At 37.4% G+C, this 19296-nt stretch overlaps 1 protein-coding gene across 10 annotated transcripts in view; it reads right to left on the bottom strand.

Moving 5' to 3' along the window:
* Positions 1–4077: 4077 nt before the first annotated feature.
* LEKR1 (leucine, glutamate and lysine rich 1) overlaps positions 4078–19296 on the bottom strand; it is a 171813-nt gene continuing 156594 nt past the window's right edge. For all 10 annotated transcript variants that reach the window (XM_025436133.3, XM_025436137.3, XM_025436135.3 and 7 more), the window contains one exon: positions 4078–6991. In XM_025436133.3, the coding sequence (XP_025291918.1) occupies positions 6578–6991 (414 nt within the window). In that variant the 3' untranslated portion in view covers positions 4078–6577. The remainder of the gene's footprint in view (positions 6992–19296) is intronic.

The following is a 19296-nucleotide window of genomic DNA, read 5'->3' as shown; positions in this document are numbered from 1 at the left end:
ACTGCTACTAAATAAAGTAGTGGATTCTTTTCTCCCTAATTTCACCTTTTCCCACTAACCTCAGTTCTATACTGAGTACCGTGTACCCCTTGGAAAAATAAAAATGACTCTGGTTTTGAGATCCTATGAGATCCCAACTAAAACCTCAACCATTTGAAAAGTCTAATAACAGAGAATGGAAATTTGGTCACCCTGGATTTTAAACAGAATTTTTAAAATTCTGCTTTAAATCAGTGAAAAGAAGTAGTCAGTTTAGTCTTGGCAGTAACCTTAATTCCCTAGAAATTTAAGGTTCCAGATAGAAAATGTAAGGTTCCTTACAACCGTAGAACTCATTCACTCTAAGATGACAGAAGACAGAAGGCTTCTCTTTAAATTCATGTGTTAGACCATATCAAGCTTACTTGGGAGAAAGACAGATATATCTGACAATGGCGCACAATGCAAAGCCAGATATTTGTACTTTTCAGAAAAAAATATATTTCCAGTGTTAAGTCTTATAAAAGCCTCTATTTTAAAATGCTTCAATATTTTAAAGTATACGTCTAATTCTTGTTTTTGAATTATTATTATTATTTATGAGAATCATTAATAACAAATCATACAAGCTGAATATCAGCAATAATAATGTTAATAAAAGATATTTAAAAACTTTTCATGTCAAATAAAGTCAATCATTTCACTATTTTCTGAGTTGAAAATTTAAAGAATTGTAGTTACCCTGTTGTATAATGACATGAGCTGACTTAATACAGGCAAGTGAGCATAATGCCTTGCTGTGTTAAATACGGGTTTTGAATCTGAATTCGGATTCTTTATTACTGCTGTTACTTCTACCTTTAAAGTAAATTGATGTAGGAATAATACTGCACGTTATAGTTTTACATTTAAGTGGTTAAGAACTACTTCCAGAGGGAATAATGGTATTCTAGTATCTCTTTCACGATTCTAATAAGGCATCTAAGTATTTCACAAGCCTCAAAAGACAACCAGCTTTACCAGATTTTTTTTTGAATCAGATATCTAAAGATGTGCCATTATGAGATTAAATGTAAGATTATTCAATGAATCACCAATGATCAAAATGAAAGCATTTCCACTGGATTTTTTTTTTTTTTAATAACAAATCTTCAGTTCTTTGCAGGCTCAGAAACTTGGATCATGACATAAGATTCTATGAATATTCATTGGATATTGATTTCCTTTAATTCACTAGTTGTTCTGGAGTGTTTTCCAGATTTACAATCAAAAAGAAAGAAAGAAAGAAAGAAAGAAAGAAAGAAAGAAAGAAAGAAAGAAAGAAAGAAAGAAAGAAAGAAAGAAAGAAAGAAGGGATTTGAGTGCATTGGGACCTGAGGTGTTGGATGGGTCAACAGGGGGGTAGGTGGTCTCAGAGCACCATTGGTTTCAGTTAGGCATAAAGGAACTGAGTCTAGAAAGATTATTTCTGTTCAATCCTAATGCATGGCTCTTAGAGGTGGAATATACCAGGGCCAGTGGCACCACTGTGAGCGAGACTGTCATACTTTAATATGTATAAGAATCACCTGTGGATCGCATTAAAATCAGATTTCATTCAGTAGGCTTGGGTGTGAGGCCTGATAGTCTGCATTTCTAACAAGGTCCCAAGAGACACTGATCCTGCTGGATCACTTTGAGCGGCAAAAATTCACAGCATTTATATTATTCTTCCAGTCTAGGAATGAGATGTTTGGCCAAGAGCTGGAGGCCGTGACTTTCTCATCAAGTCAGCTGTTAAGCAGTTATAAGAATTTAAAAGATTATTTAACCTCTAAGGGACCCATTATCTCCTTCTGTAAAATTATAGGTCTGGTCCAGGGGATGTGTCAAGTTGCTTTGAAATTTAAGGATTTTAAGATAACACTCATTTTTATTTTGGCTGCTATCTCCTGTACTTTCCCTCATAATCAGGAAAGGTTTTATTGCACTCTATCACTCCCAAAGATCACCACTGAGTTGCGCTTTGCCCCTTTTGAGGCCAAGATGATCACTATTTTTTTTTTTAAATGTCAATTTCCTCATTCTTCCTCCATAATTCTTAGAACACTACTTAGATTTGAATTTTCTTCTAACTTTAAGGAAAATTCTTATGAATACTGAGTCTGTGGCATTAGTTATCTGTTGCCCAAATGAAAATATAGTTTATGATTTCACATTTTTCAGAGAAACTGTAATAGTCTTAAGTAGAGGGTGATCTTTTATTTGGAGCTGATCTCACACACACTGTACCCCTGCTAAGTGGCAATAGCTAGTAACAGTTTCAAAAAATATTTAACAGGGAACAAATTCTTTCCCTTCTCTGAATAGAACTGGAGTCAGCTCCTTCCTGTTTATTTCCATTATCAGCATCTTTACTCAGAATCTCATGTAACTCTTGTCTGGACTACTGTACTAATCTACCAACTTGTGTTCCATCTCCAGTCTTTCCACTCCATAATCATTCCTCTAAATCCCTGCCAGATTTCAACAAAGTGCATGCCTTTTCCAGTCAAAATGCTGCAAAGCTCCTTATTCAACAACTTCATAATTTATTACTTCCCTTCACTATCTTCCAACCTTCCCGTATCTGTGCCTCTTTATACATCTCCTCTACCTAGTGTACCTTCTTCTGTAAAACTCTACCTATTAGGACCTTTGACAAATGCCAATTCTTGCTAAAAATGTTCCCTGATTCTTCCAGCAAGAAGCTGAACTCACGTAACACCTTGCTTTTGATTCTCTTCTCCGCACTGACTGCACCTATGTTATAATTTCTGCATATGCTTCCTCTCACTCTCTACTATACAATTCTTGGCAATCTGTGGTCTGTCTTCATTAGTATAGTTCTCCCAGTGCTTTTTCAATTCTCTGTATCTGTTGAAGAAATCAGTGACTGTATAATATAGCTTCACTATTATTCTACAGATCAAGACGCTCAGAAACTGTAGAAATTTCAAAGTCATTCCTTGGTCTTAATTAGTATTTGTTTTGGATAAATCACGTAATCTCTGTGACACAGTATTCTTTTACATATTTTGGGGTAGGGGTAAGGGATGTCTAGTAAATGCTTTTACTCACTTAATGGATATAAAGCACTATGCTATGTGAATGCTGGAGAGGAAGGAAATCTTCCGAATGCTGGATTGTGGTAAATATTGTCATAGGATAGGTGTGTTTCAGATTCCACTACTGTGCTGTTAAGAAAATTTTGTGTGAATTAAGAATAAACAAAGATGACATGATTTGTATTTAAGATTCTAAAGATGCAACCCAATTATATTGGCTTCACAATTTATTACTATATAGGGTTAATATTTTCAAAAGGAAAAGTAGAATTTCTTCCTTAAGATACCATAGACACCACCTTAGGAATGCTGCCATTATTGCCTATCATGGCTTGGGGACTCTAGAAGGTGTTCTGTGCAAAATACAGCGCACATGCATTATTTTCTTAAGGCATGGAAGTGAAAGAGTAAAAAAAAAATCTATAATCATTGTAGGATTTGTGAACTTTGGGCATATATTAAATTGCTTTCCTGTGTTCTGTTAAATACAACATAATATTCTGGAATTTTCAGTTTCAGTGCATTAACCCTTTTAGGATACTAGGTTGCTCTATCAGTGCGAAATTATAATAATCATAAGAACCCTACAAAATGAAGCTTGAGAAAATTTGTTCCATAATCAAAGAAATTAGCTATAATTGATCTGTAGTATTATAAAAACTTTTAAGACTAACAGAATATTTTTTTAAAAACCTTAGTTTTACATAATTTTCAACATCAATCTCTCTTCCAGCCAATTCCATTTCCAGGGAATATAACTTTTAAGTGATCCTGACTAACTATAAATGTAGTAATTTAATTCAGAAAAGACTTTCAAAAATTACTTGAGAAATCTACGTCAACTATAGAATTCTCCATCTTTGTCTACAGAAGAAAAACGAAATAGGGTTATAATTCTGTGAGGAATATTTTCTGTGATATTCTTTTCTTTTTGCACCCATCAATCCTTCCCTTGAGGTCACGGAAAACATAGGTAGAGAGAGAAATTAAAACTAATAGACTTAAATCAATATCCATCATATGCATTTGAGAGCTTTAATTTGCCATGATATTCACTACTTCCTTAACATTCCTGCTACTGTTTCATGCTAGGAGTCAGCTCATCGGTGAGAAAATCAAGGAAAGTTCGTGCTCTTTTTTTTTTTTTTTTTAGTTCGTGCTCTTAAATCCCCAGGTTACATACACTAATGTGATTCTCTTTTAAGAGTCTTTCTTTAAAAGACACCAGCACATAGCTTAGATGGCACCATTCAAGTGGTCTAGTTTGAAACAAACGTAAATATTGTCTCTCTGTTTATCTCTCTAATGTACTTGTGGAATATAACACAGCCTTACCGCACATCCCGATTCTACGCTCAGAGAGGTTATTTGCATAATTACTCATTACATAAGCAAGGGTGTAACAACAAATCAAGAAACCGGGTTTTGCACTGATAGTCTTTACATCACTTTAGAAAAGCTTGTGTGTGACTTTCTTTACAAATTTAAATCTATTCATAATTTAGGAAAAATGTATCCTCATGGTTCCTGAAGAGATTGCTGAAATTGTGAGACTGTGGAGATACGTGTACCATCTGATATTCTTGTATGCTTTTACTAAAGTTTTCATCAGCTTTTGTCATCTACCTTATGTCACTAGTATTTGTAATAAACATGCAAATACCAGATCAGGAACATCGAGGTCTGGTACGATACTTCCCTGAGTATGGCATGAGTATTACTGTCATTATACAGGATGATTTTAGGGGGTATGCCAATTAACGTTTCATATTTTAGTAGATACGCATTTATTTCAAAGTATTAGAAAAAATATACCTAGAAAATCAAATTCAATACAGTTTTTCTTCCTTTGGGTCAAGTTTTCTTTTTAATAACTTTAAAAAGTGAGTGCATTTAAAGAAAATATTAGGTAAATACTATGTAGGGCTTCTGAGAAAAGTCATGATGGGGGCTGGGGAATCTCTGATGAGTGGAAAAGCAAGGTGGAAAGTTGGGGTCAGTTAACAGTGGTCTGGTTTTAGCTCTGTCTCTAATCAGCTGTATTGCTGTAGCCAAGTCAGACCTCTTCGGGCATTTATGCTTTATTTGTAAAGAGACGTTTGGGGGTCAACATTCAACGATGTTTTGTTCTCTTGTCAAATGCCATCATAAGGGATACTGATCTCTGTAAAGCGAAAACTCAGCACTCTGAGCCTTAACATAAGATATACTCAAACTAGTCAGAGAATCAGCAGACCTAATGTGGAATTTTTTTTTTCTTTTTTTTGAGGCTAAAACACTCCTGGTAGATTAGACTAATCCTTTGAAAGATAGAGATAAACTTGAATTTACTTAGTAGCTTTACCTTTTTTTTTTTTTTTTTTTCAGATGGGAGGGATTCCAAGTACCTTTGGATTCTCTCATCAATATGATAGCCAGAGGAGAGTTTTACATGCCATTATTTCACGTGTTACTCTATGCTTATCTGGAAGTAAGAAGCCTCGATATCCCTGATACAGTCAGTCAGTCTTGAAAAAAAATTACATTTCAGCTTGAAGAGGAAAAAGATAGACAAACATTAGCTTAAGGTAAAGAGTTGTGTTTTAAGAAATAGGAGGGACTTGAAGCTTTATAACTTAAAATAGCTGTTTGGTTTCTGGTTTTAATTTTTCACTCTGAAAATTGAAAATATATTAACCAGTTGCCCATTTTCAGTAGTAAAATGTGAACCCCCAATTAGCACTATGCACCTCTACAGAACTGTCCTGAATTAGTTCTTTTCCCAATGGCTGTAGGATACAAATTCAAATAAAAATCTAACTGCGATTATCAAAAAGCATTCAATGTAGAAAATCTTTACCAAGTAAATTTTCATGGTTATCCAGGCTCTCTGTTTTTAAAAATAATCTCAATAGTTTGAAAGGTAAACCACCTTTTCCTTGTATTGGAGTTGTTGTCCCTTTTTCTAGAAGTTCCCAGCCTCACAAGGAAGCCTGCCTTCTTGAAGGGTACCTATCATTACTTCTGGCCTAAAAGGAAATTCGATTAATCAATTAGATTGTGAGGTGAAAAAGAAGAGGTTTCTATGCAGATGATGAATTCTGTGAATATTTGAACTAAACATTTTGGAAATTATCAAATTTAGGACTAAAGTACTTCCGTTTTCTATTTGAAATATGATTTACATCTCTTTAATCTATTCAGCTCAACAAACAACAAACTCTGAAAAGATGCTATGAGTGAAGACATTTACCTATGATCTCTAAAAGGACATATTCATAGAACACATCTAAACATATGATATAGAAATATAGAGAGTGGCCCTCTGGGATTATCGACAACTTCATCATCTGTTGCAATTTCAAAGGTCTCTTAGAGAGTGTGGCTTCACAATTCCTAGTTTTTCCAATTATCCTATTAAAAATATCTACAAACATGCATTCTTGATCTGTGATAATAACTTGACCTTTGCCATCCTCAGTTACAGTGTATCCCTGGCACACTGGAAAGGCCAGGCGTGCCGTGTGGATCACTCACTGTTGACTCAGTCTCCTCCGCAGAATGGCAGCCAGTCTTTGTCTGGTGTCATTTACTGAAGATGTTCGACCTCTGGGAGGATGGGGTTGGGGGAGAGTGGGCAAACCTGAGTTGCTGACCCTCTTGGACTGAGCTGAGGTTGGGGGAGCGGTGGGTTTTGATACTCCGTGCAGGCTGGGGATTTTGATTCCTTTTCCAGAGTTCAGTCTTGTATGGCTTCTGTCTCCCTGATTACTGACCACTGCAGCAGAGGAGGTTAGGCTGCCCTGGTTAGGGGAGCACGATGACAAAGGTGAACTTCCACTGAGCTTCCTGAGCTCCAGAAGCTGTTCTCTGGCTTGACTCAAAGCCTCTGTCAGTTCAAAGCGTTCTTCACATTCCCTACGCACTGTTTCCTGAAGAAAAGTGTTCTGAAATGAGAAAAGAGGGTGGGGGGGAAGCATCCCTAGCTTTAAACTGTACATATGGATCATTATCGGCATATAAATGGAGAATTGAACCAGAAATCAGAAGTCTTCTCTTTGACTGTCTTTGTGGATACTCTACTACAGGGGACAGACGAGCTAAAAACGCAAATGATTCGTGAAGCTGGGAAGAACTTAAAGAGGACATTTTGTTCAATCTTTGCAGTTTGCAGAATAGGGAACAAGAGCCAGGATCACCCAGATGGGTAATGGGGGGCTGGGGCTGGAAACCAGAACTTCTAATGCCTACTTTAGTGGGGTTTCAGTTTGTTGGCCTGTGTGATGTCTCATGGTTAATATTGTAGGGACGAGTATGTTATTTTAAAATGAAGGTAAACTGCAATACAGAAGACAGATAAAATTGCTTGAATTGTAACACTGAAGAATAAAATAAATCAGCCATAGCATTTAAACAATAAAATCAGTTAATTTATATGATGCTTTCTCAATAGACCTTAAATATACTGGTCATTTACTACTATGTAAGACATATATCAAAACAAGGAACATCTTTTGCTTTTAACTCCATTTAACAATCATTTATCAAGTTACTAGAAGCTGTAGTGGATACAATACCTGCCCTCGAGAAGTTTGCAGCCTCATGAGTTTGGGCAGAGCTGTTTTTTTTTACATCTGCAACAGAATTTGGAGCCAAGGGTAGAAGCTATGGGGTTGAAGATAAGGAATAGCTTTTTAATAGCCAGAGCTGTCTGGAGGATACCCTGAAGGGTTGACTCTCACTTGACTGGGATGTACTGGAGCAGATTTAAACTTCAAATGTGTGACTAGACTAGAGATCATCAAGGCCCCTTCAAATTCTGAGATTCTGCTGTTTTAGTTGAAGAGTTACCCATCCTCCATCTATAGAATTCATCCAAATTACTTCAAGGCCCATGGTAAGAATTAGGTCTTGGATCTTTCTAACCTCCTAACATTCATGTCTGTAGGATGTCAAAAAAGAGGTTGAAAAGTAAACAACTCAAGGTAATACCTGAATAAGTAAACACGATTAAAATGATCGTGCTATAGGATTCTTTAACTAAAAATGAATTTCTATAGTTTGTAAAACTATCAAAGGCGTTCCCAAATCTGATTGTCAGTGGGAAGTGTCCTCCTAAGACTTTACTGACTAATCTTCTGTCAGTGGAACTAAATAACAAAGCATTCAAGAAAGTAGCATCTTCCTGTATTTGAGTTTCTTGTGATTATGATCATAATTCTATTCAATTCCAAATTTGGTAATCAGAATTGAAGAATATGGCACAATTCCAGATTAACAGTTGCTCCATAATTTTCTAGAAAATCAGCAGCATGTCTGGGTTAAACAAAGCTTCATCATTTACATATATTATTAATATACATATGTATCCATATAATCAAATATTTTTAAAAATCATGAGGGTTAAATATTTACTTCCAGTTAGGTAACTTTTTTGGTTTCTTTTTTTGTTTTGTTTTGTTTTTGAGGAATTAGAGAACGAGGATGGTATTGGTGGCTTTCTCATCTGGTTTTCATCAACTCCATCCAAAATACTTGTTGAAAAGGTAAGGGAGGGAGGGCTAGAGAAGATTAATCAGTTGCTATGTCAGGTGTCACCCCATTTCCTGCTCTCAACAACTATATTTGACAAAGAAACACTGAAGCCTCACTGCTTATGTAACTTGCTGAGAGTAACCCAGCTCTGAAGTGGCAGGGTCCTGCCTGCTTCCAGAGCCCTGTTCCAAGCTACCAATGCCTAAATGAATTATCTAATTAATTATATCAAGCATGCAGGAGCCATTTTGTTCCAGGACACGGAAGCAATTTAAAAAAAAAAAAAAGTAAGACACTCATCTAGTTTTGCGCAAGTTTTCTAAACACAATCTAAACTATTTTAAAGGGCACTACCATCAATGCATTATTTCCTCTCTACTAGTCAGTTAGCTGGCAAAATGTACTGAAGTGATTAGATTTAAAGGGCTTTCAATAACTTAGTATAAAAAATTCCCTTGATTAAGAAAGCTATGGAAAGTCTTAAGTTTATTTGAACATATAAAAGAAAAGAATGAATAGCAGTTAACTAATGAGGTCAATAAATTGGTGAAATGAATAATAGGTGCACTAATATGGAAGGATAACGTGATGGGTGATGTGATGACAAGAACTCTCATTAAAAGAAAAATAAAATTCAATCCATTTACTAAAATTAAATTCAAGTCTGAGAGGAAAGGAGCAGTGTTCTACGGAAAACATCCATAAAGCAAGCCACTTAAAAGCTATTTTAGGCAAGTGACACTCCACTAAAGGAGGAAATGAAAAGATGGAGTGAACCCAAAGATGTCCCCATAGCAAGTATAATGGGAGCAAAGTGCCCGCCAAGTCCAGATTGAACTTTGGAAGGGCTGCTGACCATCTTGGGCTGGGGCCCACTGCTCTGAAACTCATGCTTCTTCAAGGCTATTAGCTTCCCGTACAAAGGACTATTTCTCTTTCTTCTATTATTTCCAAACCAGGAGAACCTCTGAACTGAAACAGGCTGCAGTTAGAACTTCTATTTTTGTCTTTGCCACAAACTGTGAAATCTCAGGTGAATTTCACAATATCTGCAAATTCTCTGCTATCATCCTCTCTTTTTCTTTTTCTTTTCTTTTTCTTTTTCTTTTCTTTTTTTAGGGGGATGGCAGAGAGAGAGGAAAAGAGAATCCTAAACGGGCTCCATGTCCAGTGCAGAGCCTAAAGTAGGGTCTGATCTCACCATGCTGAGATCATGCCCTGAGCTGAAATAAAAGAGTCAGACATTTAACTGACCTGAGCCACCCAGACCACCCTGCTACGATCTTCTTTTAAAATTGAGATTATAATTCAGTTTTGTACAACAGGCAATTCAAATGTTATAATTTATCCAACTATGGAGTAACAAAATGGAAATAGAACACATCAAGTTTAGAGGATTGCTATTTCGGGGGTGGACTGTGTGTGACAGGGCATGACAAGAGCACACGTGGATGTGGCCAGAGTCAGTAAAGCACATAAGTGGAAAATTCCATCATGTGGGGAAAAAGAATCATTCGCTTGTGATTAGATTGCTTTCAGTGATTTAAGCAAAATGTCTCTTTTGGGAGTGGTTTTTTTTTTGGAAGGTTGTATTGTTATAGGATTTTAACGTGTGTTTTCATGGAACAACATAGGAAAATGTGTAAGATGGGAGCTCAGTAAGAATGAAAATCCTGGGCAAACATGAGAATAATCAGTGAAGTCACAGCATTCTAAATGTTTCAGGTAAAATCATCTTTGGTCATATTTTAGCATGGTAAAATGGTATTGCTGGGATGCAAGTAAAGCGTAAGTCAAAATGAAAAGGGAGGCATGAGCCAGGTGAAGAAGGGGCAGAGGAATGTTCCAGGCAAAGTGGGCAGTGACTGCAAATGCCTGGCAGTGAGAGAGGGGGAGGCACATCTTGGGACGACACATGGCTTAGTATAACTCAGGGGCAGAGGGCACAAGAGGAGGAGAGACCAGGACTGAGGCAGGGAGGAGTGAGCAGGGTCAGAGTGAAGATGACTTTAATAACGTGATAATACTAGAGTTTTAACTTAATTCTGAGGGCCCTGTGGAGTCATTGTAAGGTTTATTTCAAGCAGGGGGCTGGCATGGTCAAATTTGCATTAAGGGAAGATCCCTTTGCTAGTTCTGGGGAAAATGGCCGGAAGTGGGGCAAGACGGGAGGCAGGAAAGATAGCAGGAGGCCAACATTTTCAGAGGAGGCTCCTATCCCACATTAATCAATCCCTTGATTAGGGTGGTCTTGGCATGGAAGAGCTAGTGTTTCTGGGTCCTTAAGCTCTGTTGATGGTGAAGAGCATTATCTGTAGATACGTCTATAACATTTTCAGATGAAGGCCCCTTTGAGTGGCTTTAAAATATGGCCTAATTGCACTCCCATTGGGTAAGTAAATGTCAAAATGAAAATATAAATTAGCTCACCATCTGTTTGAAATTTCTGATATCAAAAAATGGCCAATTTCCCCCACTCTTTGCAATAAACGAGTGGTTTATTTTTATGTTTGTTTTCATTTTTATCCTTAGAGACAGCTGGATTGCTTTCGATTCCAAAAACAGTGGAAGAAGCAAGAGACAGCTTTGCTGGGTAATTTGATCACCCTGAAGGTGGGAATCTCATTCATGATGGCAACTGCCTGAATTTGGCAATTTGGTGGGGAACATGCCAGGAAAGCAAGTCCTCAGTGAAGGATAAGCACAGATGGGTGTCTTTCTTCATGCTTTACACCCACTGAGGTCTGAACCAGTCACGGAATGATCAGATTATAGTTTCCATCCACCCCAACTAGATATGTCCCAGGGTGAGTGGAGAGCTGAACAACCTAGCGGGGAGGAGATGAGCTGAGACAAAGGGAAACTGTGGGAAAGCTGTGGAAACCAGAACGATGAGTAGGAGCTAGCAAAGGATGTGACCAAACTTCCATTTAAGGCTTCTGGTCAACTGATCTGATCAGCCCAAAACCCTGAAGAAAAACAGTGGAAACTGTCCTTTGGTAAGACAAGAATGAGAATCTGCATGTATTTCCAAAAAAGAAGATGGATGTTAGGCTGGTTGCTCTAAAATTGTATTCCTACGCTCACGGATATAATGGGCACCGTGGAATAACCACTGCTGATACAGCCAAACCGAAGGAGAAATAGGGAAATGATTCCTTCAACTAATATGCTCCAAGAGCAGATTTTTCAGGATGGGGAGGAAGAACCCATGAAGGCTCAGAGTTCAGGATTCATTTTTCTAAGTCAAGAATCTACTTAGAAAAAAAAAAAAAAAAAAAAAAAAAAAAGAATCTACTTAGGCCTTGGACTTGGTATTAATTAAACACGACAGATACCATTTTTTCTGTATTTTTTCTCATTCTGTCAATTTTCTGCACTTTGCATCAGGACAAATGGTCTCCACCATGTGCAGGGCCGCCTTGTTCTGCTCTCCCCCTCCCTCCACTGCTTCTCCCCACTCCCGTGGCTCCTAGAAGCTTCTCCAGTTCTCCCCCTGCTCCCTGGGGAGCCAGAGGTTAGAGAAGTGATTCAGATGTTCTGATTTTATTTGGTCCCAAACTTGAGAACTACTCGTTTGTTAATATACCAACTGGTACTTTTTCTCATAAATGGAATTACCAGAGAAATGTGTGCCATTTTATCTATATCAGTTGAATATGAGAATATATATAGAAAATGTATGTCCTAAAACTAAGCAAATCCCTCCTGCAAGAAGAGCTGTTTTTGATTGCAAATACCCTGTGTTCCTCAGATTTAATCCTTGAGTTCACATAAATCCATCATGGCCAGATTTGTTAGTAAACCTTCCTAAATATATGGGTTTTCTTTCTTTAATAGATCTAATATTTGAAAAGTATTTTTAAAACACCAAAAAGTTTTAAAGTCACCCATGATCCCCAAATTTTTAAAAAAGTTTAAGACATGAACCCCTCCCCCCCCATCTCTTCCTATCTCCCAAAAGGTAACCACTGTAGACAGTGTGGGGAAAATTCTTCCTTCTCTTTCTCTTATCATCTCTCTGGGTCTCTAATCCTACAAAGCAACCTTATGCACTCTCCTTTTTTTGTTTTCTAAACAAAATCATATCCAAGATCCCAAGTGATGGTCAGGTGAATGAACAAAACCAGCAAAAAACAGCTGTTGGCAAGAAAGTAAGTACACATCCACAATCCATTAGCCACAATTTAGACTTCCACAAAGTTCTGAAAAGAAAAAAATTGCGTGACTCATTATCTTTGGTAATAAAATCTGACTGGACTGATAATCTTCATTTTACTCCGTGAGGCCATTCCTATGCTTCACTGCAGAAATATTACTGTTATTGCATGGGAGGGCCTGCCCTACTAAGTTTCTAAAATATGAAATAATGTGAATTTCCAGATCTATGGGAAAGCAACGTTTTGAATATGGGATTATGGCCCCATAGAAGTTGCATGCTCCCTTCTATGAATTCTTTCTCTCCTTACAGTCCTTGCTAGCATTCTCCAGTTTTCCTCCTACTCATTAGACATCCCTTCTCTGTCACTGTTGCTGGATTCTCCTCCTCCCAGCCTCTAAAAGTCGCAGTGCCTGTTCTCAACCCTCTACTATCTCAATTCCCTGGGTGATCTCATGCGGTACCAAGCTTAAGTATCAGCCGCATGTGGTTGTCCTAAAATCAGTCTGTAGTTGGCCTTCCCCCAAACATGCTGCCCATTACATACCTCCATTTGGATACCTAAGATTAACATGTGCCAACTCAAATTCTCAATATTCCTCCCCAGATGTATTCCTTTCCTAGTATTTCCCATCTCCGTTGCTGACATTACAAACTTCGGAGGTATCCCCGATCCCTCTTCTACTTTCACATCATCCAACCCATCAGCAATTTCCATTGCCTCTACCTTGAAAATACATCCTGAGTCTGGCCACTTCTCACCTTCTTCACCACGATGACCACCCATGAGTTTCTAGATCTTTTCAAGAGCTTTGTAATTGGTGCTCCTGCTTTCATTTTTGCCTCCCTTCAACCTGTTTTCTACACAGCAGTCAGAGTTATCCTCTAAAAATAAATCAGATCGTGTTGCTGCTTTGTTCCTAATTTCCAGGTGGCTTTCCATCACACCGAGAAAGCAATCCAAAGTCCTCGCTGCAGGACTACAGACTCCGCATGAATTGGTCCTTCCAACCTTGCTTTCCACCATCGTCCTCCTTGCTCACTAAGCTTCAGCAATGCTAGCTGGCTTCCCCGTGATTTTTCCAAGGTTCCCAGGTGTTCTTTGCTTCAGGGCCTTTACTCTTCCTGTTTCCTCTGCCTGGAATGTTCTTCTCCTCACTTTAGGTCTGCTTGAATATTACCTCCTCAGACAAACCCATCCTCTGACCACCCCATCTCCCACAGGACCTCTCTTTCAGAAAGTATCCCTTTGTTCTATTTTTCTTCTTAGTATCTCTTTTTAGTTTTTATTTTCTAAAGATTTTATTATTTATTTACTTATTTATTTTGAGAGAGAGAGAGTGCACACATGAATTGGGAGCGTGGCGGTGGGGAGGACAGCGAAAGAATCTCAAGCAGACGCTGCGCTGAACTCAGACCAGGAAGGAGGGCTTGATCCTATGACCTTGAGATCATGACCTGAGCCATAATCAAGTCAGACACTTAATTGACTGAGCTCAGGTGCCCCAGCATCTATTTTTCAAAAATCGTTTTACATGTTCTAAAACCTTGCCTTTAAAAAAACAAAAACAAAAACAAAAAAAAACAAAACAACTTTGCCTTTTTATCCTATCCTCTGCCACCCTTTCTATTAGGTCTTTATATATATATATATATTACTCCTTTCCATTGTTTTAAATTATTTTTTTTATTTTTTTTTTTTTATTTTTTTTTTATTTTTTTTATTTTTTATTTTTTTTTTTTTAAAGATTTTATTTATTTATTCATGATAGTCACAGAGAGAGAGAGAGAGGCAGAGACACAGGCAGAGGGAGAAGCAGGCTCCATGCACCGGGAGCCTGATGTGGGATTCGATCCCGGGTCTCCAGGATCGCGCCCTGGGCCAAAGGCAGGCGCCAAACCACTGCGCCACCCAGGGATCCCTAAATTATTTTTTTTAAATTAAAGTAATACCTCATACATTTAAAAATTAAAATAGTACTATGGTATAATGAGAAGAAGCACTCCTTCAAAGTTCCAAGTCCTACAATCCAGGAATAACCATCTTAAGGTTTTCAAGCAGTTTCTTGTGATAGTTATTTCCATATTCCTAAATAATAACATTATGCGGTCATCTCGTGGTTTTTCAGTTTTGAAGCCATTATCTACCAGCTTCATAGAATGCAAAATGAAGGTCTAGCTTCCTATTCCAACTCCTAGATGCTTTACCTTCCCCCATGAGATGTTTCTCTTCGTCTGAGAGAAATCCCTATCACAATTTTATTGGAAAATCTTTCCAATTTCCATCATGATTTTTAGTCAAATCTATATTTTACTTTAGATGAGTACAGTATATAAATATTATGTATACCTGAGCCATGCAGTGAACTATGATTACATTTCCCTTCTTGCATAGCTTCCTTCCAGACTTAATTACTGCCTCACTATTTATCTGCTTAGGGTTCTAGGTGTTGATGACTAATTTTTCATCAAACCCACTTATAGAAATGTAAATATCCTTTCGACATGTTCAAACACTCCATGTAACCTATCAGCTTCTCTTTGTTCTTGGAGACGCACTTCTACAAACTCTCCATTCTGCTGAACACAGCCTGGTTGTTCTCTAAATCTGTTGCCCTGATGCTTGGATTTCTTCCTGCCATCATCTTGGGGATTCTCTCCACTTCTCTCCTGTGCTGGAATTCTACTTCCCGATTCCTATGTCTTCTCCTTTCTTATTTTGCTTCCTCATTATGGTGTCATATATCATCTGAAAGCTTCCCAAGAAAGGTTGCAAAGGGAAATATCATTTTTGAGAATTCTAGTATCTGAGAATATCCTTATTTGACACTTGCTTGATCCATCATTTGGCAGGCTATAGAATTCTAGGTTGAAAACAGTTTTTCTTCAGAATGTGGAAATCATTGTCTTCTAATTTCTACTACTATTGTTAAGAATTCTGAGGCCATTTTGATTCCTGATCCTTTTTAAGGAACTTGCCCTCCTACTCTGCTCCCCCCTCCCCGAAACTTCCTAAGTACTTATGTTTATCCTTAACATATTGCTATTTCATGATGAAGTGCTTTGGTGTGGTTGCTTTATCACCTATTACCATCCATTATGGAGAAGTACATGTCCTTCAGGACTTGGGAATTATCTTGATTAATTTCTGGGTAATTTTCTTCCACTTTCTCTGTTATCTCCAAATCTCCTCTAACTTTCTTTTCCTAATTTTCTTTTATCTCTGCTTCTTTTTTTTTTTTACACCTTCCGGGAGATTTAATCATTTTTATCATCTAACTCAAGTATTGAATTTTTTACTTTAGCTTTTATATCTTATATTTATTCTTATTCTTTTTTCATAGCCTCCTGTTCATGTTCCATGGATTCAGTATCTTTTCTTTTCTCTCTTAGGATGTTAATTATGCTATTTTTTGAAGCTCAAGTTTGCTCCCTGCTTTATTTTATGTCTTTTCATTCTGCATTGGGTATTTCTTTGTTTTTTGGTGTGTGTGTGTATTTTTTTGTTGTTGTTGTTGCTTATTTGTTTGATCCTTGTTTCTGTCTCATATTAGAGGTGTTTCTAGGATGTTTGGTGATCCTTTGGCTGTTCATGTTTAAAAATGAGTCTCCAAAAATGTTCCTAGAAGCTCTGTGTGCCTAGATGAGGGTTTATTGATTGGTATACTTCTTAGTGGGTAGATAAGATATGACAATTGCCATTTTCTCTGACCCCAATTATCAGGAGCCATAGGTTTTTTCTTTTCTTTTTTTTTTTTTTTTTAGGTTTTTTCTTTTATCTCTTCTCTTCTCTCTTCTCTCTTCTCTTTTCCTTTCCTTTCCTTTCCTTTCCTTTCCTTTCCTTTCCTTTCCTTTCCTTTCCTTTCCTTTCTTTTTTCTCTTCTCTCTTCTCTTCTCTTCTCTTCTCTTCTCTTCTCTTCTCTTCTCTTCTCTTCTCTTCTTCTTTCTTTTCTCTTCTCTTCTCTTCTCTTCTCTTCTCTTCTCTTCTCTTCTCTTCTCTCTCTTCTCTCCTCCCCTCCCCTCCCCTCCCCTCCCCTCCCCTCCCCTCCCCTCCCCTTCTCTTCTCTTCTCTTCTCTTCTCTTCTCTTCTCTTCTCTTCTCTTCTCTTCTCTTCTCTTCTCTTCTCTTCTCTCTTCTCTTCTCTTTTCTGCCTCATATCTCCAGAGAAGGCTCTTCCAATTTCTTAGCTGTTGATATATAAACCTATTTGTCTGTGTTCTGGTAAGTAAGTGGTAAAGTGAACCAGAAGGTCTCACTTTTTAAGATACAGATTTTCATTCCAGCCTTATCCCCCTTTCTGTTGTTCTGTATCCTCAGGTCCAAAGCCCCTCACATTCAGTTTTTCAAGAGTATAAATCTTTGGTATCCTGCCAGAATGGTGACTGAGGGTTGCTTAGAGGTTTGGGAGGGCATCTGAGGATCTATCTGGTCCTTTTACAATCATTCAAACAATCCTATTTTCAGATCTACTCTTCTCTCTTTCAGAAGAATCTGGTGTCTCGAATTCCTGAGCCTTTCCAGTGTTGTGTCACGTAACTGGATTTGCTGCTTTTAGGGTTCTACCCTACTTCCCCAATCTCCATAGGCATTAGGTTTCAACATCTTGTGGTCTAAAAATTACTTCCTAATTATTTTCCAAAATTCAGTCAACATGTCTTTCACCTGGTGTCAACTCCTTCCTCTCCTATTCTTTTTTCCCTATGGATGTATTCACTTTTAATTAATTTACTGTCATTTTAGTGCTGATCATAGGTAAAAATATGTATTCAATTCTCCATGTTTAATTAACTAAGAGCATTCCTTTTTATTTTTTAATGTCTTTGAGTTTTATTAGATTGCTAGAGGAACTGATAGAATTTAAAACTTCTATCCCTTTGTTTTCATTATTGATGATCTTAAGACAACAAAAATATTGAACACTCTGTACTGGTTTTCCTTTGGTACTTGTATGTAATTTTTTTTTCTTCTTCTTCTTCTCCTTCTCCTTCTCCTCCTCCTCTTCTTCCTTCTCTTTTGGATTTACTACATTCTTCCTCTGGATTACAACAAGCCCCCCGATAGTGGGGACAGGCCGCACAGTCTTGACAGGATACACACAAAGCTAGCAGGAAGGAAAACTGGCAGCAAGAAGCATGTGATCTATTTTAACCTGGGTTTATTATTATTATTATTATTAATTATTTAATTTTTAATTTTTAAAAAATTTTGTAATTAAAAAATTTTCTCTTTTTAAACATTTTATTATTATTATTATTATTATTATTATTATTATTATTTTAAACCTGGGTTTAAATGATGTTCTGTTCTCTAACATATTATGTTTCTTTTCTCACTTCTTTCTTCTTTAAAAAAAAAATCCAATTTTTTTTTATGTGTGTCTTCTCCCTACGAAGAATTTTCACAGGCCCTCTTTCCTCATTCACATTTCCCATACAGTTTTGCTTTCTGTTTTCTCTTCTTATTTACCTGCACCTTTTGTTGCTTGACCTTCTTGACCCCTGTTGTCTCTGTGGATGCTCTATAATAATCCCTACTCCATACAGGAATGCCTATTTGCCCTTTAGAGGCTCTGGCTTTCCTCCTATCCTTGAGAATGTTCTTCATACAATGAAAAGCAAAGTCCATCCATCTCTGCCTCTTGAAAGAGAACAGGGCTTTCCTACCCTTAATTAGCTTCCTTGTTAGACCATTAATTTACCTTTATTCTACTGAGAATTTGCTCTTCACCTACATGTGGCTTTATTTCTCTAGAACCTGAGAAATTTCAAGTGTCTGGAATGTATGATCAAAATAATAGTGTTATTACTTTACATGGTACAACCTCTATTCTTTCTGGCTCATAAATCCTATTACTTTTTCTGTCTCATTTCCTCTTTTTATAAGAATATTCTGGACTTTGGCATGCTTAACCAGAGAAGCAGCCTTAATTATTTACTTTTACAGTTTAATGGTAATTATTTAACTTCTAATGGAAAATCTAATCTACCTCCCTTCCTCCCACCCCAGATAAAGGAAGTCTGTCCCAGGGATGTCTTTAGGTAACTTTATTTTTGGAATGATCCCTTTCTATTTCCCAGTAATGATCAACGATTGCTTATGTGCCAACCCAATGTCTTGTATATTTCAAAAGTATGCATTTGAAAAACCAAAACTCCATCTCTAAGTGGTTTCCTTTTACAGCTAATGAGCAGGAAGGCCTTCACATGTAGCTCCTTCTGTCTGAAAAAGAAATTCACTCTCCACTTGTAATCTAGTTTCTCTTGCCAAAGTTACCTCCAGAGGCCCTGAGATTGGCAGCCTCTAGAATGGCCCCAGCCTATCGCCACCCTCTTGGGTATTCACCCCCTTGTGCAATCCGTTTGCTTTGAATGAGGGCTGGACTTATTAGCTCACTTATTATAATGAATAGAATTTAGCGGAAGCATTGGGATGTCACTTCCGAGATTAGGTTAAAGACTGTGTATTCTATCTCAGTCTTGCTAACTTGCTTGCCCTGAAGGAAGCAAGCTGCCATGTGTAAGTTGTTCTCTGGAGAAGTCCTTGCTGCAAGGGATTGAG

Source organism: Canis lupus, chromosome 23 (assembly GCF_003254725.2).
Source record: "Canis lupus dingo isolate Sandy chromosome 23, ASM325472v2, whole genome shotgun sequence".
NCBI classification, from domain to species: domain Eukaryota; kingdom Metazoa; phylum Chordata; class Mammalia; order Carnivora; family Canidae; genus Canis; species Canis lupus.
The sequence above is the reverse complement of the archived record's forward strand: the minus strand, read 5'-3'. Positions and strand labels throughout refer to the sequence as shown.